Source organism: Garra rufa, chromosome 17 (genome assembly GCF_049309525.1).
Source record: "Garra rufa chromosome 17, GarRuf1.0, whole genome shotgun sequence".
In the NCBI taxonomy this organism is placed as follows: domain Eukaryota; kingdom Metazoa; phylum Chordata; class Actinopteri; order Cypriniformes; family Cyprinidae; genus Garra; species Garra rufa.
Genome location: NC_133377.1, coordinates 9,716,563 through 9,744,478, shown reverse-complemented (window position 1 = coordinate 9,744,478; position 27,916 = coordinate 9,716,563). Strand labels below are relative to the sequence as shown.

At 40.2% G+C, this 27,916-nt stretch overlaps 1 protein-coding gene across 1 annotated transcript in view; it reads left to right on the top strand.

The window, feature by feature from the left end:
• Nucleotides 1–27,916, top strand: part of npr1a (natriuretic peptide receptor 1a) — a 174,574-nt gene that overhangs the window by 19,103 nt on the left and 127,555 nt on the right. Inside the window, exon 3 of the mRNA XM_073822471.1 lies at nt 23,695–23,882. Coding sequence (XP_073678572.1) covers nt 23,695–23,882 — 188 coding nt within the window. The remainder of the gene's footprint in view (nt 1–23,694; nt 23,883–27,916) is intronic.

Here is a 27,916-nt window from a genome sequence, read left to right as displayed (position 1 = left end):
CTTTCTCGGTAATCACCGAAGCTGTCAATCACATCAGTTCAGCCGGGGCTTACTGATTTCTACACTCTCGCTAAACTCACGATATAATTAATGAAACTATCTACACTGCACAATGAATCTAATTTACACTGTGTTTACACTTTGTTGGTTATAATGAAAGGGATTTACGAGTGTGCAGAACTCAATGAGCTCATGCTGAACAAAAACTCTAGCATTTTGCGTGGCAATCACAAACTCAACATGTTTGTACTAATTTGACTTGGTAGTCAAACTATTGGTACTGCATTTTAAAAAAATGCCATGGCACATTATCCATTTTAAACCGTCATTTACAGAAACAGTATTATGAAATTGTTTACTTACGGTTTGTGATGCAGCTGCTGTCAGATCCAGTACAGTTGGCTGCTTCCTCTTCCATAAAACATTTCTTTGTGAACTGTCCATTACACTGTGCCTCATTTACAAAACAATCTGCAGTCAAATGTGTTACGGTTGTACGTGCTGGACGAAGCGAGACGAGACAAGATAAACAATTAACACTATATACATTTAATAAAGTCTTCAGAGATACAAGCAGGAACTGGCAAGAACACAGAATACTTCCACACACGAAAAACAGGTAACATAAGCAAAGACCGACAGTGAACTCAAGAAACAAACAGACTTTTAAAGGGTGACTAATTACAGAGACAGGTGCCGGGAATCACACAAACGATGGGCTAAACCAAATGACACAAATCAACAGGGGGAGATAACGGGTGAAACCAAAGACATAAACAGACAGAACTGTGACATTACGCTCCCTCCGAATAGGCGCGTCCTCGCGCCGTGGAAAAACAGAAAACAAAACAGAAAAGAGGGGCGAAAAAACAGAAAATGTCCATGGAGGCTTCGGCGGAGGACGCCACCCCAGGAGGGGGACCAAAACAAAAGTCCAGGTGACAGACAGGACAGTCCAAGGGGGCGACGATGGTGGGAGGAGCCAGGGAGGAAACAGGAGGAATCCAGGGCAGGAGGAACAGACCCAGACCACAGCCATGATGACGGCCCACTGTGGAGCCGACGGAGGGAGGAACCATGGTGGACGAAGGCGTGCCGACTCCATGGGGCCGACCGACAGAGGCGGAGCAGATGGAGAAGGAGCCCGAGGCGAAGACGGAGAGCCGATGATCCGGGGTGACGCCGAGGATCCGGAGGGCCAAGGTGGAACAGGCTCTGGCGCCCGAGGCGGAGGCGGAGTCCCGGAGATCCGCGGCGGAGCCGGAGCGACAGAGGATGTAGGCTGTGCCTGCAGGAAGGAGGAGTCCCAAGGAGCCGGTGACCTGTGACAAAATGTTCTAAACTAACAATTAATGCTCTGATGCAATCCAGGGCGGCATTAAAAATAAACCACCAGTTGTTCCCGAACTTGTGATGAGCAGTTTAAACTGGACGCATCGAAGCAAAAGTTGTTTCGTTTGTCCTGTTGCCTAGAGTAGCTCAAGCGGGAGGACTCTGAAAATTGAACATGCATCTGTATGCTGTATCCAATGTAGAAAGTAGGGTGGAGCCGAACCCGAATACGGTATTCGGAAAGGCACAAATAGCGTGTTTTTTACGAATAATTATTTCGAACAAATACTTAATAAAATATTTGTATTCGAGAACAAGAAAAACTTCATATCAAAAAGCTGCGTTTCTTCATGAGACTGCAGTCAGTGCATGCCCGCGTGAGTGAGTGACATTCAGGAGTCGGGGGGGGGGGGGGGGAGTTAAAAGAGGTGACTGACACAGGCTGCTACACACAGCAACAGAGAAGACTCGGCCAAGTGCACCTGTCTGCAGCCTGCAGATCGAGGCGGGGCTGAATCTGGGGTGGGGCTGCACGTGTCGCCCCGCCCACCTGCCTTCTCATTGGTTGTAGGTAAATTAATGACGTCGACGCAACATCCCTCCCACAACTCATCTCATTGGTTAGTGAAATGGATTGACGTCGCTGCCACAATAAACAGGAAATGCAGTTGGAAACTATACTTATGAATTATACGTTTTATATAAACGCTGAATTCTTTGCTTATTTATTCAGCATTAAGATGTGTACAAATCTCAATTAAGTTTTTTAAAAAATGTACGCTTATGACTGGTTTGTTGTCCAAGGTTACATACATTTACAAGCATGTTATGCAATGTTAACCAGTGGTGTTTATTTACAGCTTTTTTTTATTATTGTCTTAATTGTTAATAAGATGCATAAATGTGGAAAATTCTCAGCAAGAGTGTCCACTATCCTTATGTTATTAAATTAATAAATAGAAAAGGGTTGTTAAACAGAGTTGTATATAAATACAAACATTTATGACACGTGAATGAATTATGATGACACATAAATGAATTTCACTATTTATTTAAGATAATAATGTTCACAGTTATTTCTGATTCTCCCTCCCGATCTAATAGTGACACGCGAAACAGCAGTCTGCGCTCAAATACATTTATTTATCTAAGTAATTGAAATAACACCCTATAACAATCTGTTGACCCTTCCCGAAGTATATCTACTAAATTGAAATATATTTTAATTTCTTCTAATTTCGCTATTAATTGACCATATCGGATTACTTCCTTATTTAGTCAAGCCAGCTAAGGCATTTCTGGTGAACTGTACTGTGCCGTAATATGAGCGTACTTTGTTCGTTTTCTCTACATAATCCATTCACAATCGAAGAAAAGTGTTGTTTGTCTAAGAGGACCAAACGTCCATGTATACCGTTTCAAGAATGACAAATGCCAGTTTAAAAAATAGAGTAATTCGGCTAAATATGCGCGATACATTGCTATGATTGACAGTAATAACTGGACCAAACATCTGACAAGCTGATGGCAAAAAAGACCTTAAATGATTCAGACTAAATTTAGAGTAACAAAACTACAGCGGGAACAAGTATGGTTAAATATATATATATATAGATCAATAGATTTTACAGTTCAAGATAAAACTTAAAAGATGTAGTTATTAAATTTTATAAAATATTTCATATTCCTATCGATTCATATTGAGTGCATTATTTAATTATTATACCATAATTATTTAATGTATTTGTAGTGAACTATTTATTAGTATTTAAATAATTCACTCTTATAGGCTGTTTGTGTGTGAGCTTAATGATTTTCTGCACTTGCTATACTATATATACTTAAGGACGGTAAAAGTATTACAATTTATTATACTAGTAATTTTATAATAAATCGAAAAGCAAGACGTCTTGAAAAATATAGGGAGTTTAAAAGGCAGCTGTATAATAAATAATCCTCTGCTGCCATCTTTTGGTTATATGGGTAATTCCATATTACGCTTCGTGCATAAGGTCAATTGTCTTCTTTCAGTTTCATATTTCCCGCACTCTAATATGAGGTGTTCCACTCTTTCTTCATGCCCGCAATATTCACATTTCCCTGTGCCATGTTCACCTATTTACAGTAATGTTCCATTTAATCCCCTGTGTCCAAACCGAAGCCTTGATATTATTGTCTCTTCTCGCCTATTCCTCCTTGTACACCTTATTTCTCCCACTCTCCTTTGAATCTTATGAAACCATCGTCCTTTCCTATTTTCTTCCCATTGTTGTTGCCATTGTTTCTTTAATTTATTTTGAATAATACTCTTAATTTCTGTTCTACTAATACTAACTGTAAAATCAATTTGATTATTTTTAGTAACTTCCTTTGCTATTTTATCTGCTATTTCATTTCCCTTAACTCCATAATGTTTTCAACGTCATTACTTTGCCACCAATGAGATGAGTTGTGGGAGTTACGTTATCTCGACATTATTAATTTACCTACAACCAATGAGAAGGCATGTGGGCGGGGCGACACGTGCAGCCCCGCCCCAGATTCAGCCCCGCCTCGATCTGCAGGCTGCAGACAGGGGCTTCTCGACTCGGCTGGGTGAATAAAAGACTTCACTGCATCACTATTTTTGTTGAATAGATTTTTGTACCTTAACTGGGTTCTGGAGGCAGTTTATAGCTTTTGGGAAGCAGAGTTTGATCGGGAGATTATTCCATTAGGGGCCATTCATATGCGCGCTCAAGTTCGTTGTTTCACATGTAGATGCGCGGTATGCGCGCTCATAATGGAAGCGACGCGGACAAGGTGCTATGCTCTCGTTTTTTCCAGGCGTGTCCGCTCCGCATCCAGATAAATACATATCAACTTTTCAGAATGCCACAAGCGCAGCGCAGGTCATGTGACCAGAACCAACCAATCAGCTTCACCCTTTCCCTTAATAACATTGAAAAACAGCCAAGTTGGAGGAACCATTTTAAAATAAATTTAATAGCAGAGCTACTGCAAGCGATTTTTAATGCTGGAAATCCATTTATGCTTTGCTGAAGCTTCCGAGTCTCAATTGAGAGATCAGGTCATGGTTGCTTAGCAACGGCAGACGCCACGGGAAAGAAGTTCATTCAGAAGAAGAACAGTTCTTTTAAGTATTATTTGTTTTTATTCCATCTGTTCAGCGTCCTCCAACAAGGATGGGTGGTGGTGGGGTTCATAATGTTCACAATGGTATTTTATTAGTTGTTGGTTTAACCATGGATGAGGTAATGGCTGTTATGTTATTTTCTTTTCAATGGCGTTGCTTGTTACATGTTCAAAAACATCAACCAATATTGCATATACATAATTATTATAATGGATATAATTAAAGAATACTGTGGCGGGAGGGACAAACGACAGACACAGTGGGTGTGGCGTCAGGCCTCGGAGAGGCTTTTATTAAACAGAAAATGAAAGAAGTGTCCAAAAGGGAAATAAAGTGTCCAAATAAAAGGGGGATCTGGTGTCCTCATTGTGAAGGGGGTTCCGTGAAGGAGGGGCAGTGTTCAAATGGGAAGGGTCCAGGTAAGGGGCGGAGTCCGGCGGCCGCACACGCTCCCCGCTTAGGTCCCGGAGCGCGAGGGGCGGCGGCATCTCTTGCAGCAACGTCCTCCTTCTGCTGCTCTGCGGCACTCTCGGGGGATTCGACGGCCCGGCAACCTGGCCCGTCAGCCGACTAACGGGTGCGGCGTTCGTCCGGACACACGGGGTCCGGCTGCTCGTCCTCTGGCGGCGCTGGCTTCCTCTTCACCCCTTCCTGGACCCACGAGGACACCAGCGTGCATGCACGGGGGAGAGACCGGTCTCCTGAGGAGAGGCGCGCTCGGCATTTAAACAGTGGCGGTGATGAGGCTTCATTCCATTCAGGTGCCCTCATCACACGCCGCCAGCCCGAGCCGATTACTCGCCCCTCCTCTCCCCTACACACCCACTCCCGTCGGGAGCCTGGAGAAGGGCGGCGAATAAGGGACAGGGTGGTGATGATAATCAGGGGGGAGGCAGCCGACTCGTCACATTCCCCCCCCCAAGCGACATCCCCGTCATCAGGTCGCCGCCCACGCAGGAGTGCTACCTTCCTCATCCAGGCTCCAGCGGTCGGAGTGGGCGGGGATTCCTCTCCAAGGTAACGCTCCCTCTCCAAGCGCACCGGAACAGGGACAGAAAAACCGGTATTAGTCGACAGCCTCAACCAACCGCAGGATAAGTGACTAACTGAAACATCACTTACCCTTCTTGCGGCTGGGAGGCCGTCTCCGTCGTTTCTCCGTCCCTGTCCGGGTTTTCACGAACTTTTGCGAGCGAGAGGGGATGACGTCATCAGGTGTTGCCCACTGCGCTGTCTAAGCCCCGCCTTGCCCGCATTCTCCACCACTGTGGCGGGAGGGACGAACGATAGACACAGTGGGTGTGGCGTCAGGCCTCGGAGAGGCTTTTATTAAACAGAAAATGAAAGAAGTGTCCAAAAGGGAAATAAAGTGTCCAAATAAAAGGGGGATCTGGTGTCCTCGTTGTGAAGGGGGTTCCGTGAATGAGGGGCAGTGTTCAAATGGGAAGGGTCCAGGTAAGGGGCGGAGTCCGGCGGCCGCACGCGCTCCCCGCTTAGGTCCCGGAGCGCGAGGGGCGGCGGCATCTCTTGCAGCAACGTCCTCCTTCTGCTGCTCTGCGGCACTCTTGGGGGATTCGACGGACCGGCAACCTGGCCCGTCAGCCGACTAACGGGTGCGGCGTTCTTCCGGACACACGGGGTCCGGCTGCTCGTCCTCTGGCGGCGCTGGCTTCCTCTTCACCCCTTCCTGGACCCACGAGGACACCAGCGTGCATGCACGGGGGAGAGACCGGTCTCCTGAGGAGAGGCGCGCTCGGCATTTAAACAGCGGCGGTGATGAGGCTTCATTCCATTCAGGTGCCCTCATCACACGCCGCCAGCCCGAGCCGATTACTTGCCCCTCCTCTCCCCTACACACCCACTCCCGTCGGGAGCCTGGAGAAGGGCGGCGAATAAGGGACGGGGTGGTGATGATAATCAGGGGGAAGGCAGCCGACTCGTCACAATACTTACACTATAACGTAAATTATAAGTGTAACGCACAAAAAAACAGGATTTTACACCTATTTTGAATTTTACTCGAATACAAATACAAATACAGATACAAATACCGGCTGCTTTGCTCTTTCACTCTTTGTTATATTGCAGCCATTTGCTGAAATCATTTAAGTTCATTTTTTCCCTCATTAATGTACACACAGCACCCCACATTGACAGAAAAACAAAGAATTGTTGACATTTTTGCAGATTTATTAAAAAAGAAAAAAATGAAACATCACATGGTCCTAAGTATTCAGACCCTTTGCTCAGTATTTAGTAGAATCACCCTTTTGATCTAATACAGCCATGAGTCTTTTTGGGAAAGATGCAACAAGTTTTTCACACCTGGATTTGGGGATCCTCTGCCATTCCTCCCTGCAGATCCTCTCCAGTTCTGTCAGGTTGGATGGTAAACGTTGGTGGACAGCCATTTTTAGGTCTCTCCAGAGATGCTCAATTGGGTTTAAGTCAGGGCTCTGGCTGGGCCATTCAAGAACAGTCATGGAGTTGTTGTGAAGCCACTCCTTCATTCTTTTAGCTGTGTGCTTAGGGTCATTGTCTTGTTGGAAGGTAAACTTTCAGCCCAGTCTGAGGTCCTGAGCACTCTGGAGAAGGTTTTCATCCAGGATATCCCTGTACTTGGCCGCATTCATCTTTCCCTCGATTGCAACCAGTCGTCCTGTCCCTGCAGCTGAAAAACACACCCACAGCATGATGCTGCCACCACTATGCTTCATTGTTGGGACTGTATTGGACAGGTGATGAGCAGTGCCTGATTTTCTACACACATACCGTTTAAAATTAAGGCCAAAAAGTTCTATCTTGGTCTCATCAGACCAGAGAATCTTATTTCTCACCATCTTGGAGTCCTTCAGGTGTTTTTTTAGCAAACTCCATGCGGGCTTTCATGTGTCTTGCACTGAGGAGAGGCTTCCGTCGGGCCACTCTGCCATAAAGCCCCGACTGGTGGAGGGCTGCAGTGATGGTTTACTTTCTACAACTTTCTCCCATCTCCCGACTGCATCTCTGGAGCTGAGCCACAGTGATCTTTGGGTTCTTCTTTACCTCTCTCACCAAGGCTCTTCTCCCCGATAGCTCAGTTTGGCCGGACGGCCAGCTCTAGGAAGGGTTCTGGTCGTCCCAAACGTCTTCCATTTAAGGATTATGGAGGCCACTGTGCTTTTAGGAACCTTAAGTGCAGTAGAAATTTTTTTGTAACCTTGGCCAGATCTGTGCCTTGCCACAATTCTGTCTCTGAGCTCTTCAGGCAGTTCCTTTGACCTCATGATTCTCATTTGCTCTGACATGCACTGTGAGCTGTAAGGTATTATATAGACAGGTGTGCGGCTTTCCTAATCAAGTCCAATCAGTATAATCAAACACAGCTGGACTCAAATGAAGGTGTAGAACCACCTCAAGGATGATTGTAAATGTTATGTTATTTGGGTCGCTTCAACCCGCAGACATGAAAAACAACACTGTTAACCCTCTGGAGTCGAAGACCGCACATGTCTTCGTCAACGGATGTAAAACTCACTTTTACATGTTGTTTGAACATTAATGTGTGTTGGCAGTTTGTGTACACAAACACCCTACAATGATTAAAATGATTTTTTTAGCTTTAAAAGTAATATCCTCTTTTTAAAATCAGGTCATTCTCAGCTTCTTATCGGTGTGACGACACACAGACAGAGACTGCTCCCACTATAGTTGATTGGCATGAGCGTCTTACCTTAGACCCGCCCTCACGGAGCTGAAACAGTCCGACTCCGATCGCCATTGTGTGACTCAGTTGCAGGGGAAGACAAGAATGTGTCCGATTGAGCAGTTCAGATGTTCTGTTGTTCGATGTAATAATGAACATAGCAGTTGTCATTTACTCCCGACATCTGAGCCGCTGAAGCCGCAGAGGATTAACAGTACTTTTGTTTTTTGAAAGGGAAGCGTCAGTCCCCAATCTATATATGTGTTCGTGCAAATCATTCGTGATGCAGCTTCACCCACAGCAGAAGTGAGTGTAAGGGTTTTTTTATGCATCTTTGCAAATGGCATTTCTTAATAATGTGCTAGTTAGCAAGTTTTGCGGCTAAAGTAAACATTACGGCTCGTTATCCCACAGCAGAGAGGGGCGGGGCGAAAAGAGCTCATTAACATTTAAAGGAACATGCAACAGAATAGCTCGCTCTAAAAAGGGCTGATTTTGACAAGGTAAAACAAGTGTTTTTTATGCTACCATTGAGAAATTTTAACCAAAGTATGTTATGAACATGCTCATCAAGATCCTAAAGAATCATACCAACTTATGGAAAATGGCCATCCGATGACCCCTTTAATGACCGCAAAAAGAACTAAAAAAAAATACTCTGACATTTTGAAACTGCAAAGGTTCTACTTTTATTTGTGTATAGTCATAAAAACAAGAAAACAATGCGCTTTTGTCTCTTCACAGACTTGTAAAAAAAACTACCTGAGTCTCCGCAAATATGTGCCTCACAGAGATGAGAAATATATGTATAGAAAGCTTGAATGTCTGCTTTTAAATGAAAGTTGTGTTGAAAACAAATATTCTATGATAAAGTAATCCATATGATACCAACACGAGCTCCAGATTTTATCATCTAAACTTATCTTTAATGTAATCATGCTTTTCAAATAATATCCACGTGAGACACGCGGACATGTAGGTAAACACCCACATCACCTGCGTAAACAAACATGAACATTCATCAAGTTCATCTAGGCTACTTTTCGTTTCTGGAAGAAGATACGCTGAGGGGAATAAGCCAGAATTTACCTTAGAAAAAGAATGCAACACGAAAATTATAGTAACGTCGCATTTTATTGTGAGTAACGTAATGGCATTGTAACGGGGTAAACAGTAATTAGTTTGATTACTTGTTAATGAAGAAAGTAACACCGTTAGTAACCCCATTTATTTATAATGCCATTATTCCCATCACTGCTTATAACTATTCGTTGATGTTTTTTTTTGGAGGTGGTCATATGCAAATGTATTTGCCCATGTGATGTCACAAATCTATCACTATCCAAATGAGCCATGTTTGCTCCTGCATCAGCAGCAGCACATGCTTGCATCATGGTACTCCTGTGAACATGCATTGAAGATCGACACAGAAGAAAATAAATACTTGAATAAAGTCATTATTTTTGTTTTCTTTATGTTACTTCACATTTTTTACACTTTGCCTTATTACATTACGGTTGAATTGTTGATGTCACATTAACTATTTTAACAATGTCCTTACAACCTTTCTGGGCCTTGAATGTCTTAGTTGCGTTGCTGTCTATGCAGGGTCAGAAAGCTCTTGTATTTCATCAAAAATATCTTCATTTGTGTTCTGAATATGATTGAATGTCTTACGGGTTTGGAACAACATGAGGGTGAGTAATCAATGACAGAATTTTCGTTTTTGGGTGAACTATCCCTTTAAATGCTTTTTATATAATCAGGATGTTGTACGCTATGAAACTCACAAGATGTTTTAATGATAATAAAAGACCTCTTTGAAATTTGACTTCTCATAAAATGACTCATCTATGTTTCAACTCGGTAATAAAGTGCTGGTACTTTTGACAACACTACTAAAGAATGAGTAGGTGTATCCAAACAAACATTTAGCCTGTACTCTTACTCAAAACATCTGATAAGGATGTCTGTGACGCTTGTTTGGGGAGTCACCGGGCAAACGGCTGCAGTTTCAGTCATTTCCCATAAAAGAGCCCATCTGTTGCCTCCACGGACCCAGAAAGAGCGGATGTTAATTGTGCCCGGTTGATGGAACAAGTAGAGTGTGTTACCCTTTTCCAATGGACGGGTGTGTAAATACAAGGTGACTGGCACATAAAAGCAACCATTGTCATTTCCAGTCTGTGCCAAAGGCTAAGACACCCATGGGAGGCTCACAGAAAGGAGAGGAGCCTTCTGTGCAGACAGACAATCTAGAGTTCCAGTCACATCTGATTGAAGGTGTAATTCATCAGAGCGGATCGCCCCTCCTGCCACCTGAGCACAGTGCTGGGTCAATGGCAAATTGCCTATTGCTTGTCTGGAAATGTTCTGATTACCGAAAAGCTTCCGTAACAACAGATTTTCGTCATTATGGATGACATTATAATGTCACTGTTTACCTTTTGCCATTTTTGTCTCTTTAAAGGGATAGGAATTGTTGAATAAAGTCATTTATTTGTTTTCTTTGCACATAAAAAGTACCCTTGTAGCTTTATAAAATTATGGTTGAATCATTAATGTCACATGAACTATTTTAACAATGTTCTTACTACCTTTCTGGGCCTTTAACTTGTCAGTTGTGTTGCTGTCTATGCAGGGTCAGAAAGCTCTTGGATTTCATCAAAAATATCTTAATTTGTGTTCTGAAAATAAGCAAAGATCTTACAGGTTTGGAACAAAACGAGTAATTAATGACAGAATTTAAATTTTTGGGTGAACTATCCCTTTAAGTATTAGGGATGGACTAATTCTGGCCAGTTCTAGTCAATAAATTGAGACATCACATGTATAATGTACAGTATGATAAGTGGATATTTATTTGCTAAAAATACATTGAAAAGAGTTATTTTATGTTTTGAATGATTAACTTTAAGAGAGTGTTAGATGGTGGCAAATGTAAATCTAAAGGTAATCTAAATGAAGCTGTGTAAATTTTATAGACTACAGTTAAAGTGATTTACAATGCAACATTTTCTGTGAAAGCATTTAGTCTGGTGGTGTATTTCATGGTAAGTTTGAATTGAAATCCATTTATGTATGAAGTCCCTGGCCATACATCTCTCTGTATGCATGTGAGTTTAGTTACTCTTTTGCAAAGTTGGTTTCAAGGCCATACTAATTATGTATGTAGTATGCTAGTCAAACATTGCTCAGCCGCCCACCTAGCAGGTTTAATTAACTCAAAGTTTCTGTTTTCCCTGAAAGCTTGAGGTCTTTCCGGTAAATGTCTTTGTGGATCATTAATTCTGACGGTCTGACACTGGACAGCTATTCATCACAGACAGTAATAAATGACATTCCCAGAGCATTAGAGCATCAACCACCTTGAAGTCAGTGAGGAAGAGCGAGACAGCAGAGGACAGCGACAAAGACAGAATGATTATGCTCTCTTACAGTAACACTGACACTCTTTGGCTACACGCTCACATCCCTAAGAGCCGGTTAAATATATCTCCTACATGACTGGGCACGCTTGTCACAAAGCATTCTCTTTAATCAGGATCTGTCACAAGACTTTATTAAGTGTATGAAAACTGACATCTCAGCTGGTGAGGGATGAAAGGCATTGGTTTGGGCCAAGTTTGCATTTTTATTTACTCTGAATTATGATGGGTAAGGCAGAACATTTTTTATCAAATGACCTAAAGGGATAGTTCACCCAAAAATGAAAATTACCCCATGGTTTACTCACCATCAAGCCATCAGGTGAATATGACTTTTTTCTTTCAGACAAATACAATCAGACATATTTTTTAAAAATGTCCTGGCTCTTCCGAGCTTTATAATGGCAGTGAATGGCTGTTGAGATTTTGAAGTCCAAAAAAGTGCATCCATCCATCATAAAAAGTACTCCACATGGCTCCGGTGGGTTAATAAAGGCCTTCTAAAGTGAATTGATGCATTTGTGTAAGAGAAATATTCATATTTGAAACATTATAAACTGTAATCTCTATCTTACACTAACTATCGCACCTGCATTCACAGGAAAGTGACGTTCCAGCGGATGATGTCTTGCGAGAACCAAATTTTTTTTACAGCAAAGTAAAAGCAGTCTCCTCTTGGCTTACATCGAAATCCTCCATTTCTTTACAAATCCTTGTTTTGTACTTCTAATTCACGACTGGTGTTTTGTTTTGGTCTCTTAATTTGCACTTTCACGTTTATCACTGTGTTTGTCTATGTCATCCGCTGGAACGTGTGTATAACAGTTAGCAGAAGCTAGAGATTCCAGTTTATAAAATTGTATATATAGATATTTTTCATACATAACTGCATTCACTTCAGAAGGCCTTTAATAACCTCCCGGAATTGGGTGAAGTACTTTTTATGATGGATGGATGCACTTTATTGTACTTCAAAATCTCAACACCCATTCACTGCCATTATAAAGCTTGGAAGAGAAGGGGCATTTAACTTCAATTGTATTCATCTGCACGAAAAAAGTCCTAGTGGAGGATTGAGGGGAGTGTTGCCAAGTCTGTGGTTTTCCCGTGGCTGCTTTAAAGGGTTCATCGGATGCCCATTTTCTACAAGTTGATATTCTTTTGGGTCTTAATGAGAAGTCTATAAAATACTTTGGTTAAAATTTCTCATTGGTAGTGTAAAAAAAACACTCTTTTTACCTTGTCAAAATCAGCCCTTTTTAGAGCGAGCTATTCTGTTGCATGTTCCTTTAAACGCTAATGAGCTCTGCTCACCCCGCCCCTATCTGCAGTGGGATGACAAGCTGTAATGTTTACTTTAGCCACATTTAGCTGCGAAAACATGCTAACTAGCACATTATTAAGAAAGGCCATTTGCAAAGATGCATGTAAAACCCTTATACTCATTGTGAAGCTGCATCACAAATTATTTGCATGAACATAGACGCATATGTAGATCGGGATCGGCGCTTTCCTTTCAAAAATTAAAGTAACGTTAATCCTCTGCATCTTCAGTGGCTCAGATGTCGGGAGTAAATGACGACTGCTATGTTCATTATTACATCCAACAACAGTACATCTCGCTCAGTCTGAGACATTCTTGTCTTCCCCTGCACCTGGCCTCTGTTGACAAGAAGCTGAGAATGATCTGATTTTAAAAAGGGGATATTACTTTTAAAGATAAAAAAATACCACTGGGTGGATTTTTATCATTGTAGGGTGGTTGTGTACACAAACTGCCAACACACATTAATGTTCAAACATTAAAATCACAATAATATGTAAAATTAGTATTTAGAAATTAGAAATGTAAATGGCTTGCTATTTTCAAAATTACAATCTTGGTGGAAGTAGTAATAGAGTTTTTTTGCCTACAGTTTTATAAATACTGCACTGTTTTCACCAGTTTTCACCAGATTCAACTTAAAAACCTAAGTTCAGCAGTTGCCTTAAGTTTTTATGTTAAATCAGCTTAAAACCACAAGTCATTTTAACTTATTACAATAAAAATGAGTTGATATAACTTGTGAGTTTAAATGACTTAAGTTGATTTAACTTACAATCTTAAGGCAGCTGCTAAACTTAAGTTTTTAAGTTGAAACTGGTGAAAACTTTGTGTGGTTATTTGAACATAATACTTGTTTGTCATATTGTATTTTACAATATACAAAAACAAAAAGAACATTATTTACCCTTGCTGTTCTAAAGCCATATGACTTTTTTTTCTTTTAAACACAAGGAGATCTGTTTGTGATCATTTATACACTGGAATAAATGGTGACCACTGTCAAGCTTTAAAAAAGAATGCAAGCATGTGGCAAAATGATCCCATGCAGCTCAAGAGTTTGGTTAAAAACAAACCGAATTGTTTTTATTACATAATGTATTTTTCCGCATATTGAAAGATTGCGACATTAGCTTGGCGAACTTTCATAATTAATGGTGAATCAAGACCAGTGTGCAGTTCAAAAGTGTTTTGTTTGTTTGTGCCTGCCAACTGGGCACTGCAATGATGAAATATTTGTCTTAGCATCTCCCTGGTTCCCTCAACAAATACCTAATAGGATTTTCCATTGGCTTTTGGACTATTGCAGAAAAATTATCTCTGTGACCAATAAAAGTATATGATTCTTAAATGCTTTGTTTATTACAATAATTGAAACGAGCACAACTTGAATTTTAAAACTTTTAACATTTAGTTTTAGTTAACTACGATAACCCTGGTTGAAACAAAACTTGTGAATATTGAATATTAGATGAAGTCAGTGCTTGGCAATGCATGTGTCGTGTATTCTGTGGGTGGGTATTGTGGCTCCGTTGGAGCTCAGACTGGTAAAACCCCTCTATAATAACAAGCCTTATAAAACGACCATGACAATACTCCCCCAAACATTCGTCTGTCAACACTGACTTAAAAATACAAAATTTGGTTAGCAGAGTCGGTATATTAAGACTTGTTTATGGCCTGGGAACATAATTATTGTGGGGGAGGAAAGTGCTTGATGTAAAATATTGCATTTGGATTCATTTTTTGTTCTCTGTAAGGCTTTTGGATGCAATATCTCATAGGGGCCATATACATGGCAGGTCTGTCAGATTTACAGACCAGACCTGATTCAATCATTTTACCTTTGGCTGGTCATCTAAGGTACATTCAGTCTGATTTGATCAGACTACAGGAGAATAAACATGCAAAAAATCTATTTACGTGAAGTGACTTAATCTGACGAGAGAGCAGCGACAGCGTGAAATGAAAAAAAGAAGAACTCAGTGCAAAACAATGAGAGGTAATTTTTCTGTCAGTCCTGTCGTAAACTATTCCCAGCCCTGTCTTTTTGCATTAAATATGACTATGAAGGAAAAACAGAACTATATCAAATAGTTCCCAGCAGATACGGGTCTGCTCTGCCAACATCATTTAAGGGTACAAAGAGATCCTATTAGATCATTTTATGAAAAGGGAGTTTGCATGATTGCCAGAAATAGATAAATTGCTTTTTGTTGGAATAGTGTACTAGTAAATGTGCTTTTAGTTGTATGTACACTGACATTCAACAGATTAGGGATCTCTCTAAAATAACTGTTTTCTATTTGAATATATTATAAAATGTAATTTATTCCTGTGAAGCAAAGTTGAATTTTCAGCATTATTATTCCAGTCTTCAGTGTCACATGATCCTTCAGAAATCATTCTAATATGCTCAGACATAAATGTGATTAAAAATAATGTCATATGTGTCTTTTTGAAACATACTGTTATTAGAAAATACAATGTGGTGTGTAGCAGTCAGTGATCGCTTTCATTTTCAATACCGACTGAGCCCGAGTCAACAATTACACTGGATTTTCACCAGGGCATCGCCATTAGGGAAATTAGATCAGAATAGCTTCCAGCCATGAATGCATTTGACTGGGCTGTGATTCTGATTGCCTGTTGATTAGTGGAATGAGAAGTGGAGATTTCTCTTAATTAATTTGTCACCCGGTGATTATGATCACATAATCACAAGATGACACAAAGTGTTAGAACTAAAGATAAGATTTACCACTTACACACCAAATTCCCTGAAAATCCACACAAAAATAGCTTAGTTTCTAAACCTAGCAAGCTTTGTGTCATCTATTGTGTACAGTACAACTCCAAGTACATCAGAGTATGGTCGATGTGAATGAAAGAGATGAAAGAAAGACTTTTTTGATAATATACACTACCAGTCATAAGTTTTTGCACTTGTAAGATTTTTTATATTTTTTAAAGAAGTTTCTGCTGCTTCCCAAGCCTGCTTTTATTTTATCCAAAGTACAGCAAAAACAGCAATGAATTTTTTAAATATTTCTACTATGTGAAATAACTGTTTTCTATTTAAATATATTTTAAAATGTAATTTATTCCGATGATTTTAAAGATTAATTTTAGTATAATTACTCCAGTCACATGATCCTTCAGAAATCATTCTAATATTCTGATTTGCCGCTCAAAAAAACATTTATTAGTATTATTATGTCTGAGTAGGAATTTTTTGATGCTCAGAAGACAGCATTTATCTGAAATAGAAACCTTTTGTAACATTATAAATGTCTTCATAGTCACTTTTGATCAGTTTAAAGCATCCTTGCTAAATAAAAGTTTTAATTTCTATAATTTCTTTCCCAAAAGAAAAAAATAGACTGACTCCAAGCTTTTGAATGGTTTGTATAATGTTACAAAAGCTTTCTTATTTCAGATAAATGCTGGTCTTTGGATATTTATATTCATCAATCCTAAGAATTCTTTAAAAACATTAAAAATCTTACCGTTCAAAAACTTTTGACGGTAGTGTTAAATGATTTTATGCCTTGTCCACAAATTATGCAATTTTAAAGGAACAGTTCACCCCTATAAATAAAAATGTACTCACTGTTCCAAGATGTAAATGAGTTTGTTTCTTCATGGGAACAGATTTTGGAGAAATTTAGCATTACATCACTCGCTCAGCAATGAATCATCTGCAGTGAATGGGTGCCGTCCAAACAGCTGATAAAAAAAAAAAAAACATCTCAATACTCCACAACACAACTCAACAACAGTCCATCAATTAACGTCTTATGAAGTAAAAATTAGCGTGTTTGTAAGAAACAAATCCATCATCCAGACACTTTAAGTAACTTTAAACCATTGCTTCCAACTAAAATAAAGTTCAAAATCCATAATATCATCTACGTATGTAACCATGGTTCCCTGAGATAGGGAACGAAACACTGTGTCCTCTAGGGGTCACTATGGGGAACACCATCATGTCTGAGGCATACATACAAAAACGACACACTGTCACGCTGACCACGTTCCCCATAGTGACCCCTAGAGGACACAGTTCGATGATCCCTCGAAAGGGAACAGTCCTTCTATGAAAAAGCCTATCAGCTGTTGTTTTCTCACATCAAAATTCACCAACATATTTGTGTAGAACTGTTTTGGACTGTTGTCACTTGTAAACTATGCTTGATTTGTGCATATTTCTCTCCTGATTCAGACTTTTTCACTGGAGAAAGCAAAAGGACTCATTTGAGGTTTAAAAGCATCCTGATGGATTTGTTTCTTACAAAAATGCAGCTTTTCACAAGATAATTAATTGACTGAATGGACTGGAGTGGTGTGGATCATTGTGAGGTTTCTATCAGCTGTTTGGACTCTCATTCTGATGGCACCCATACACTGCAGAGGATCCGTTGGTGAGCAAGTGATGCTAAATTTCTCCAAATCTGTTCCCATTAAGAAACATCTTCTATTCCTTTAAAATGCCTCTCACCAAAAACAGACCAATTATCTGCTCTACTGCATGTTCTGCAAGGAAGAATTCATGTGGTGAGCGAGTCATATTGTTAGGAAAGAAACAAGTCTGTTCGCTATAAAAGGAAAGAGAGAAAGTTAAACGTGAAGGTGAAGGAGACAGAATCTATGTAGTGGCACAGCACATAAGAGTTCTTTTCTAAGTGCTGAATGTATTAAAACTTGGAAAAGAGTCACTGTTTCCGAGAATCAGATCGAGATGGCCACTGTTAAAATTATCTACGTCATAGACTGATAGAAAAGAGTCCACTCTTCAGCTGTACTCATAGTGTATGAGTGGGGCTGTAGAGCTCTCGTGTGGGTTCTTCTGTTCCATTCTTCTTCAATTCCATATGCGTGGAGAACACAAGACTGTTATTGGGCCAGTTATAGGAGATAATGACTTACGGGTGCTTCCCAGGGCATCATAAATGAAGAGCCGTGTGTGGTCCTGTTTGGTAATCTTTTCATCCGAAATAACGAGTGCTCTCACATCTGTCACTGTTATTTAGGCCCCACCTGCTGTGAATCTCTCACTGCAGCGCTGATGCTGCACACCTGAGAGACACAAGTGCTTTCTGTTGTTGTTGTGGTATGTGATTAGGTTTTATGACATCTCTGAGTTGGAGATAAATCAGTCTGGTTCACTCAAATATCAAAGTCTTTTTCTAGGCGCCATAGCAACGGATACGCCGCTTTATCTTCTGTCACCGGGAGTTCCTCCATGATCAATTATTTATGAAATTACGGCACAATAACAGAGGCTTTCAAAGGCTTCAACAGGTGATAGAAAGTCTAGAAAGATAGAACAGACAGACAGACAGATTTCTCTGTCTATCTTTCTGTCATTCTATCTATTTTTCTGTCTGTTGTTCTATCATCCTGTTTGCTTTTTTATGTCATTCTATTGTTATATCTGTCTATCATTCTGTCTGTTGTTCTGTCTGTCATTCTGTCTGTCATTCTATCTGTCATTCTATCTATCATTCTGTCTATTATTCTGCCTGTATGTCATTCTTTTGTTCTGTGTCTGTTGTTCTATCATTCCGTCTATCTGTATGTCTGTCATTCTGTTTGCCTGTCGTTCTACATGTCATTCTATCTATCATTCTGTCTGTCTGTCTGTCATTCTATTTATCATCCTGTCTGTCTGTCTGTCTGTCTGTCATTCTATCTATTATTCTGTCTGTCAGTCTCATTCTATCTATCATTCTGTCCGTCTGTCATTCTGTCTGTCTGTCGTTCTACATGTCATTCTATCTATCATTCTGTCTGTCAGTCTCATTCTATCAGTCTGTCTGTCTGTCTGTCTGTCTGTCTGTCTGTCTGTCTGTCTGTCTGTCTGTCTGTCTGTCTGTCTGTCTGACTGTCTGTCTGTCTGTCATTTTATCTATCATTCTGTCTGTCATTCTATCTATCATTCTGTCTGTCTGTCTGTCTGTCTGTCTGTCTGTCTGTCTGTCTGTCTGTCTGTCTGTCTGTCTGTCTGTCTGTCTGTCATTCTATCTATCATTCTGTCTGTCTATCTGTCTGTCATTCTATCTATCATTCTGTCTGTCATTCTGTCTGTCTGTCATTCTATCTATCATTCTGTCTGTCATTCTGTCTGTCTGTCATTCTATCTATTATTCTGTCTGTCAGTCTCATTCTATCTATCATTCTGTCCGTCTGTCATTCTGTCTGTCTGTCGTTCTACATGTCATTCTATCTATCATTCTGTCTGTCAGTCTCATTCTATCAGTCTGTCTGTCTGTCTGTCTGTCTGTCTGTCTGTCTGTCTGTCTGTCTGTCTGTCTGACTGTCTGTCTGTCTGTCTGTCATTTTATCTATCATTCTGTCTGTCATTCTATCTATCATTCTGTCTGTCTGTCTGTCTGTCTGTCTGTCTGTCTGTCTGTCTGTCTGTCTGTCTGTCATTCTATCTATCATTCTGTCTGTCTATCTGTCTGTCATTCTATCTATCATTCTGTCTGTCATTCTGTCTGTCTGTCATTCTATCTATCATTCTGTCTGTCATTCTGTCTGTCTGTCATTCTATCTATCATTCTGTCTGTCATTCTGTCTGTCAGTCTCATTCTATCTATCATTCTGTCTGTCTGTCATTCTGTCTGTCTGTCTGTCTGTCTGTCTGTCTGTCTGTCTGTCTGTCTGTCTGTCTGTCTGTCTGTCTGTCTATCTGTCTGTCTGTCATTCTATCTATCATTCTGTCTGTCTGTCATTCTATCTATCATTCTGTCTGTCATTCTGTCTGTCAGTCTCATTCTATCTATCATTCTGTCTGTCTGTCTGTCTGTCTGTCTGTCTGTCTGTCTGTCTGTCTGTCTGTCTGTCTGTCTGTCTGTCTGTCTGTCTGTCTGTCTGTCTGTCTGTCTGTCTGTCTGTCATTCTATCTATCATTCTGTCTGTCATTCTGTCTGTCTGTCATTCTATCTATCATTCTGTCTGTCATTCTGTCTGTCAGTCTCATTCTATCTATCATTCTGTCTGTCTGTCATTCTGTCTGTCTGTCTGTCTGTCTGTCTATCTGTCTGTCTGTCATTCTATCTATCATTCTGTCTGTCTGTCATTCTATCTATCATTCTGTCTGTCATTCTGTCTGTCAGTCTCATTCTATCTATCATTCTGTCTGTCTGTCTGTCTGTCTGTCTGTCTGTCTGTCTGTCTGTCTGTCTGTCTGTCTGTCTGTCTGTCTGTCTGTCTGTCTGTCTGTCTGTCTGTCATTCTATCTATCATTCTGTCTGTCGTTCTGTCTGTCAGTCTCATTCTATCATTCTGTCTGTCTGTCTGTCTGTCTGTCTGTCTGTCTGTCTGTCTGTCTGTCTGTCTGTCTGTCTGTCTGTCTGTCTGTCATTCTATCTATCATTCTGTCTGTCAGTTTCATTCTATCTATCATTCTGTCTGTCTGTCTGTCTGTCTGTCTGTCTGTCTGTCTGTCTGTCTGTCTGTCTATCATTCTGTCTGTCATTCTGTCTGTCAGTCTCATTCTATCTATCATTCTGTCTGTCTGTCTGTCTGTCTGTCTGTCTGTCTGTCTGTCTGTCTGTCTGTCTGTCTGTCTGTCTGTCTGTCATTCTATCTATCATTCTGTCCGAATTTTCACCAAATTTTTCTATCATGATACAGAGCTATCTTCACAACTACACAACTTATAGCCCACATACTATAACAGCCTAGATATTTTATGTAGCCTAATTTGCGTGCATTGGGCTCTCTAAACGCAGGGTATTAAAGCTGCTTTTGAATGTGCGTGCACGTTTTACTTTTGGTTTAGTTTTTACTATAGCGCGAAACTGTCGGCGGCGTAGAGCGTGCATTCTAAAATACAAGAGATTACTTAACAAAACCATTTGGGTGGACACCAACGGGATTTTGAAAAGCGCGTCCCCAGTGGAAATTACGCCCCTGTGTGAGTGGAACTCTGCCGCTGAGTTATCATCTGATGTGAATGAATGCCGCGTTGTACAGTATACTGAGAAAGACGTGCCATGAATTGCATCTGACAGAATGTGCGCTGTAGCACGAAATATAATATATTTCTTCAAAAGCAGATTGTAAAGATATTTTAACAGACCTCTTAACGCCTGTGATGTATCGCCACATTTTTCTGAAGGTGTCCCTCCGCTAAAAGTGTCTGCCGTCTTCTTCTTCTTCTTCATGTATTTTAACGGCAGTTCGTAACCAACGTTAAGGTGCATTACCGCCTCACGCCGTCCGGTTGAAGTATGTTATTTTTATTTACCCACCACGGTGGCCGGTGGGTGAAGCGAGTTTACCCGCCACAACACAAAATCACCCGCATTTGGCTGGTGGCGGGTGCTAATTTCCATCCCTGCTGTCTGTCCATCTGTCTGTCATTCTGTCTGTCGTCTCATTCTATCTATCATTCTGTCTGTCCGTCATTATATCTATCATTCTGTTATTTTGTTCTGTCTGCCATTCTATCTATCATTCTGTCTTTTGTTGTCTGTCCATCATTATATCTATCATTCTTTCTGTAATTCTATCATTCCTTTGTTCTGTCATTCTATCATTCTTTTTTCCAGCTGTCGTTCTCTCCTTCTGTCTATTGTTCTGTCTGTCTGTCATTTTATCTGTCATTCTGTCTATCTATCTATCGGCCTGTCTGTTTGTCTCTTTCTCTCTTACTATTGGTTTATATCTCTATATTTGTCTGTCGCTCTCTCTGTCTTTCTACTGTTCCATCTGTGTGTCTGTTTGTCATTCTATCCATCCGTCTATCTATCCATCCATCTAGAGGTATAATGCACATAAGATGTTCATTATCCACTGCAGTAATATTCCATTCCGAACATGTGAGCCTTTTCTCTCATATGTTTTTTCAAAGGTACTGTTATAATTAACACCTCACCTCACTTCCTCATCAAGCTCATCATTAGGAGCGGGTCTGTAGGCAATTGCCGTGGCGATCTGACCTCTCTTTGGCATTTAGGAGCGTGAAGCACATGACTCCCTGTCTGGACCGCTTCATATGCCTGACATACGCTGCACTTCAATGACAGACTCAAATGTTAGCTGCCATCCAATACCTCCTGCACCGCATTAACCTCAAACATTCTGTGGAAGGGTGAATAAAAGCAGAAGAAAATCCAATGTTAACATCGATGTTAAAATACCTCTATCTCAGAATAAAATACAGAGACAAGTAAAGGCCTGTTACAAAGATAACGACAACAATAATTATATTAGCATCCACACCAACGCACAATACCATTCAGTATATTATAAGTGTGCACTGCTGTATTCATTAGCTAGAAGAAAAAAACGTTCTGAAAGTGATTGTAATGATATCCTTACATTGTGTAGTTACCGTTATGGCTGTGATATGGACTACCATATTCAAATTTAAATAATAATTAAAAATGTATAGTAATCAGGCCTTTAAGGATCTGTGGCTCAACCAGTGGCGTAAGTTTGGGGCAGGAATCTGTTTGTTTGACCAATGGCATGTGGAAGTGCTCGAGAAACCTGAAAACAATTATTGCATGTCTGTTTAGTGACGCCAATGCTGCAAAGACACATGCCAGCTTTATAAGAATTATGTGTCTTGTAGACCTTTTTTTGTTGGTCATGCATGCAAGAGAGTTCTTATCTTTAGAAAGACTTGCAGATTATTAACCAGCAAAAAAAAAAAAAAAAAAAAACTTTGATGCAATATACCTTGGAACATGTAGTTCTAGGTAAAATTAGTACATATTCTTGAAACAACATCTTTTGTTGATCCTGAAGCTATTTTGACCATAACCCAAACCTATACTGCTGAATCGGAAATCATAAGTTGATATGAATGTTGCTCCTAAAGTCCTAGGAAGCATCTACTTAGCAGTTTAGAATTTGTATTTATAAAATGATGTTGTGATTTTGGTTGAAAAACATGAAAGTGTGAGGCAATTTCATGTCTTTTGTTTTCCACTTACTTACAAAGAACAAGCTTTTAGTGCTAGTGCAACATAATGAAGAGCAAATTACAAACATTAGGGACCTCACGTCATAAAACATGAACAAAATTAATCTTTATGTAAATTGTAAACACAAAAATTCATGAAAATGTTTTTTTAAATGAGACGTGGTGCATTAAAATGTGCACCTCTTTATATCACTATAAAATCAATTGGTTTAGTTAAATGTGAATATGACTTGCGAGTTCAACATATGTCCAGATATTCTCTGTTTATGCAATACAGTTGATCCCAGGCTAATAAGGGAGTTCAGAAGATCCCACAGCATTCCTGTACATGCATGATTGGAAATCATTAATATACACACGTTTAACTATCAAATCTGAGGTTATGTAATTCTCATGCAGCCATTGCCAGAAATTAGTGAATGTTTTCCATTTTTCCAGGAAAAATTGTTTATTTTCTTCATCAACAAAGTAACTTTTTAGCATTCTTAACCAAATTAAAATCAATTACCATCTGCAGCGATTCCCAAGATGTAAAAACATTGTACATCTTAGAAAAAAAAAACCAAGATCTCCTTTGTGCTTTACTTCTACAGTATACTACGGCTCTTAGAGTGAGTTTCAGCTCGTCTGCTGTTAATAACCTCCAGCCTAATTGCAAATTAAAGTGTCAGACTTTCAGGTGCTTTTGCCTTTGCAGTACAAAACAAAGCTCATTTGCCACACAAGCACAATCCTTTGTAGTAATAAGCGGGATTGAATTCTCATTAAGTCTGAACTTTTTTTTTTTTTCACTGCGAGTACCCTTAAGGCGGATAATTGAGTTTCCCTTTTTTGTGTTTGCAGTGGTGTATGTCTGCTGCAAGTGGGACACGTTTCGCAAACTAATGGTGGAGTTCTTAAAGTTGGGTCTTCCTCGGGAGGAGTACGCCTTCTTCTTCATCGATCTTTTTGGACACAGTCTGGAGAGCAATCCTGCCAAACCATGGGCACGTGGAGATGCTGATGACAATACAGCCAAGGAGGCGTTTAAAGTGAGTACATGCACTGTAAAAAAAATGTGGTAGCAACTTCCATCTTTTCACACTAAGGACAACTTAGGAACTCATATGCAACTATTACAGAAGGCTTAAACGCTTACTGATGCCCCAGAAGGAAAAACTACACATTAAGAGCCGGGGGTGAAAACTTTTGAACAGAATTAAGATTTTTCTTATTTTCACTAAATATCATATTTTTTTCATTTAGTACTCGCCTTCAGAAGCTACAGAAGATACTTACATGTTTCCCAGAAGACAAAATAAGTTAAACTTACCCTGATCTTCAAATTCCAAAAGTTTTCACCCCTTGCTCTCAATGTATCGTGTTTCCTTTTGGAGCATCAGTGAGCATTTAACCTTCTGTAATAGTTGTACATGAGTCCATCAGTTGTCCTCAGTGTGAAAAGGTCCCAGATAGCACACGTCTGTTAAAGATCTCTTGATCTGGAAAGCATCTGCTGTGTACAAACGTCTAGCAGACATCTGTAAGATGTCAGTTCTACATACATTCTAATTCATAAACATCTTAAAGACATCTAATTATTAATAATATTGCAGAGGAGCAAACTATGTCTTGCAGATGCAAATGTAAACGTCAAATAGACGTCTCTGAGATGTACGTGTGCTATCAGGGGTAGATCTCAAAATCATACAGGATTTAAATACACAAAAATGCTAAAAAAAAAAAAAAAAAAAAAAAAAAAAAACAGAGTTTGTGGGACCTGAAGGATTTTTCTGAAGAACAGCAGGCAGTTTAACTGTTCAGGACAAACAAGGGACTCTACTCTACAAGGGAACAACTATCACTAAACAAAACAAAAAAGAAACAGCTGTGGTTCATTCAGCTAACAATACAGTATAACTTTTGAATAGGGTCGTTTTTATAAATTCAGCTATTATTTTCTCTTGTGAGCTATATATAAACATCTTGTATGTGAAATATCTTATTCAGGTCAGTGCTAAATCCCTCGTATGATTCCTCTTATTTTGGTCAAATAATTAACATTTTGTAGATTTTGCAAGGTGTATGTAAACTTTTGACCTCAATTGTAAGAGTTACATTTTTCAATATCAATGCCATGAAATGAAATGCCATGAAAATGCCTGACACTTTCCACAGCTTTCACAGAGAAATGCATAGGCATATTGACTGTGAAAACATATTTGTGCAGATCTTTGTTGTGTGATTAGCAGCCAGCTGCAGCTGTGTTTCCCCTTTTCAGATAGGATCAGACAGTGCTGCATTTGGCTCAAAGTCCCAGAGAAATATGGCTGGATATTTGAAAAATGCGGAAATATGACAGCTCTGGAAGTGCTAGTGAAGGCTGTCGCATGGCTTCATGTCTTCATGTGGCTCACTGCCAACCGTCACCCCCTACCGCGCCTGAAAATGAACTTTCTAAATGTTTATTTAGGCTGGAACGAGACCATGTCGCACATATTTCTGTTAGCTATCTGAATCCTTTTGAACATATTTTTTGGAGCAGTTAATGTCACTGATGGGATCTGGTTGAAAAGATGATTACGTAAAAATCATTATCTATGAAACTGAAGGTTTAAGAGGACTGTGAAACTGGTCACAGGGGTTTCAGGAATGCACGTATAAAATCTTACTTATCCTTGCTTCATATCATGTAACTTGATAACTAGAGGTGTTATTATTTTTACATGCAATCAAACTGAAGAGTTTCACCTTGTTAATAATAATATGGATGGAAAATTCAGAAAAACTGATGTGACAAAACTGTCATCTGCCTTTAATCTAAATGTGACAGAACTGTTTTTTTTTTTTCACCCTAAGGAACTGCTTTATAATGAGTTCTCACATAGACTCAGAGAGGGTCTATTTACATTCATTGGTATTAACTAACAGCTGTGAGCTGACATTTAGTTACCCACAGACAGGAATCATTCCATTAGGCTCATGATACAGATAACAGTTGGTACCGAAAATGATTTCATCAACTGTTTGCATCAGAGTTGGCTGTCTTGTTTGGACATTTATGTAATAAAAGCTGAATACTGCAGTGCAAAGCAAACATGCTCATCAAGCCATTGGCCGAAGTCATGAGAAAGCTTCATTTTGTTAATTTTGTTTCTGTTGGGACTGACACTAGCCTTAAAGTCACCATGAAATCAAAATTGAGCCCTCCAGCAACCTGTCGCTCACATGAAACCATTACAGCGTTTAGCAAACATCAATGATCCAATCAATTCCCAATGGACAAAACCAAATCCCGTCCAACATTTTTTATTTGTCTTTCTCGTTCAAGAAGCCATTTCACTAGGACATACAACATAGGGGTGTGCAATATGACGATTTTTGATCATGGATGATTAAAATGTCTCCACGATCTGCTTTTGAAAAAATATCATAGTATTGTGCTACAGCGTGCCTCCGTCTTAATATGCTGTACAACCAGTGGCATAGCAAGTCGTAGCAAGTAAGTGCATAACATTACGTGAGTATTCACAAGCTGTTTAATTGTATAATAGCTCTTATTGTATGTATAAATGCTTGGAAATAATATTTAACGCTTTCAAGTCCATTCATTATTTGTAGCACACAAGTCTCGATCAGCCTATACAATTCTTTAATTTGTAGTGAAATAACTATATTTGCCTCAGAACAAGCGGCATGTGAATCAATTATCTTTTCCTCTTTATTTATTTGCAGCACGAAATAAACATGAAAAAAAAATTTAAATCGATCAATCAGAGTTTAAAATGTCAATAAAACTTCTTGTGAATAAATCATAATAATAGTAACAACATTTAGCCTACCTTAGAAAAGCCAACAAGCCTATAGATTTGCCAACATTGTTTATTTTTCTCATAAATCGTACTCTGTTACTAACGTAACCTCGGTTCTCTCTAGAGAGGGAATGAGTACTGCGTAAGATATCTTACGCTATGGGGAAAATACTTTTCCGCTAGATATTGATGCCAAAAAATTATCCTTAATTTTGTAACAATGTAAAACGCGTTGCAGCAGCATACAGACATAGGCGAGACAGCTTGCGCGCCTATTGGCTGTTCCGCGGCAACTGCAGCAGCCTATCGAACGAGGCCTAGCGTGACGCCAGACCCAATGAGGGTGCTTCGCGCCCACTGTGTCACGTCCCGCCATAACGGGCGTGGTCTAGGCCTATAAATAGCGCTCGTAGGCTATTATCTGGTTTTTCATCATCGAAGCAACCAGAGCGCGTGCATGCACGGCAAGATACGCAGTACTCGTTCCCTCTCTAGAGAGAACCGAGGTTACGTTAGTAACCGAGTACGTTCTCTTACGAGAGGTCTCTCGTACTGCGTAAGATATCTTACGCTATGGGGACCCAATGCAAAACGCCTTGCATGCTGAGATCTGACACCAAAGACCCAAGGGCAAAAACCCGGGGTTCATATAGTGCACAATCACCTAGGGAACTCACAGGGAGTCCGGGAAGAGGGAGGGGCGGAGCCGCACTCTTCCACATAATGCAGCATCACTCGGACACTCCATACGTTATACAGACAGGGCGGGGTTACGGCCTGAAATGATGTGTAAATATGGGTCTCACACAGTTTGCTGGTGAACTAGACCGACAGCAGCCTGGCCTGCAAGGCGGGAACCTCCAGGTTGTAAAACCTTATAAATGTAGACGGGGAGGCCCAGCCCGCCGCCGTACAAATATCTTGCAAGGCAATCCCACTCGACCAGGCCCACGAAGAGGCCACGCCCCTCGTGGAATGTGCTCTGACACCCAACGGGCACTGCATGCCCTTAGAAGCGTATACCAGCGCTATAGCATCAACTATCCATCTGGATAGGCTCTGTTTCGACGTAGCTAGTCCCTTAGAACGTCCACTAAACGAAACAAAAAGCTGCTCCGTCTGCCTAAAAGCAGACGAGCGAGACACATAAGCCCGTAATGCCCTGACTGGGCAGAGAAGGTTTGCATCTATTTCCTCATCAGAGACCGGTAGGGCTGACAGAGCGATGACCTGCGCCCTAAACGGTGTGTTGAGGGATTTTGGAACATAACCGT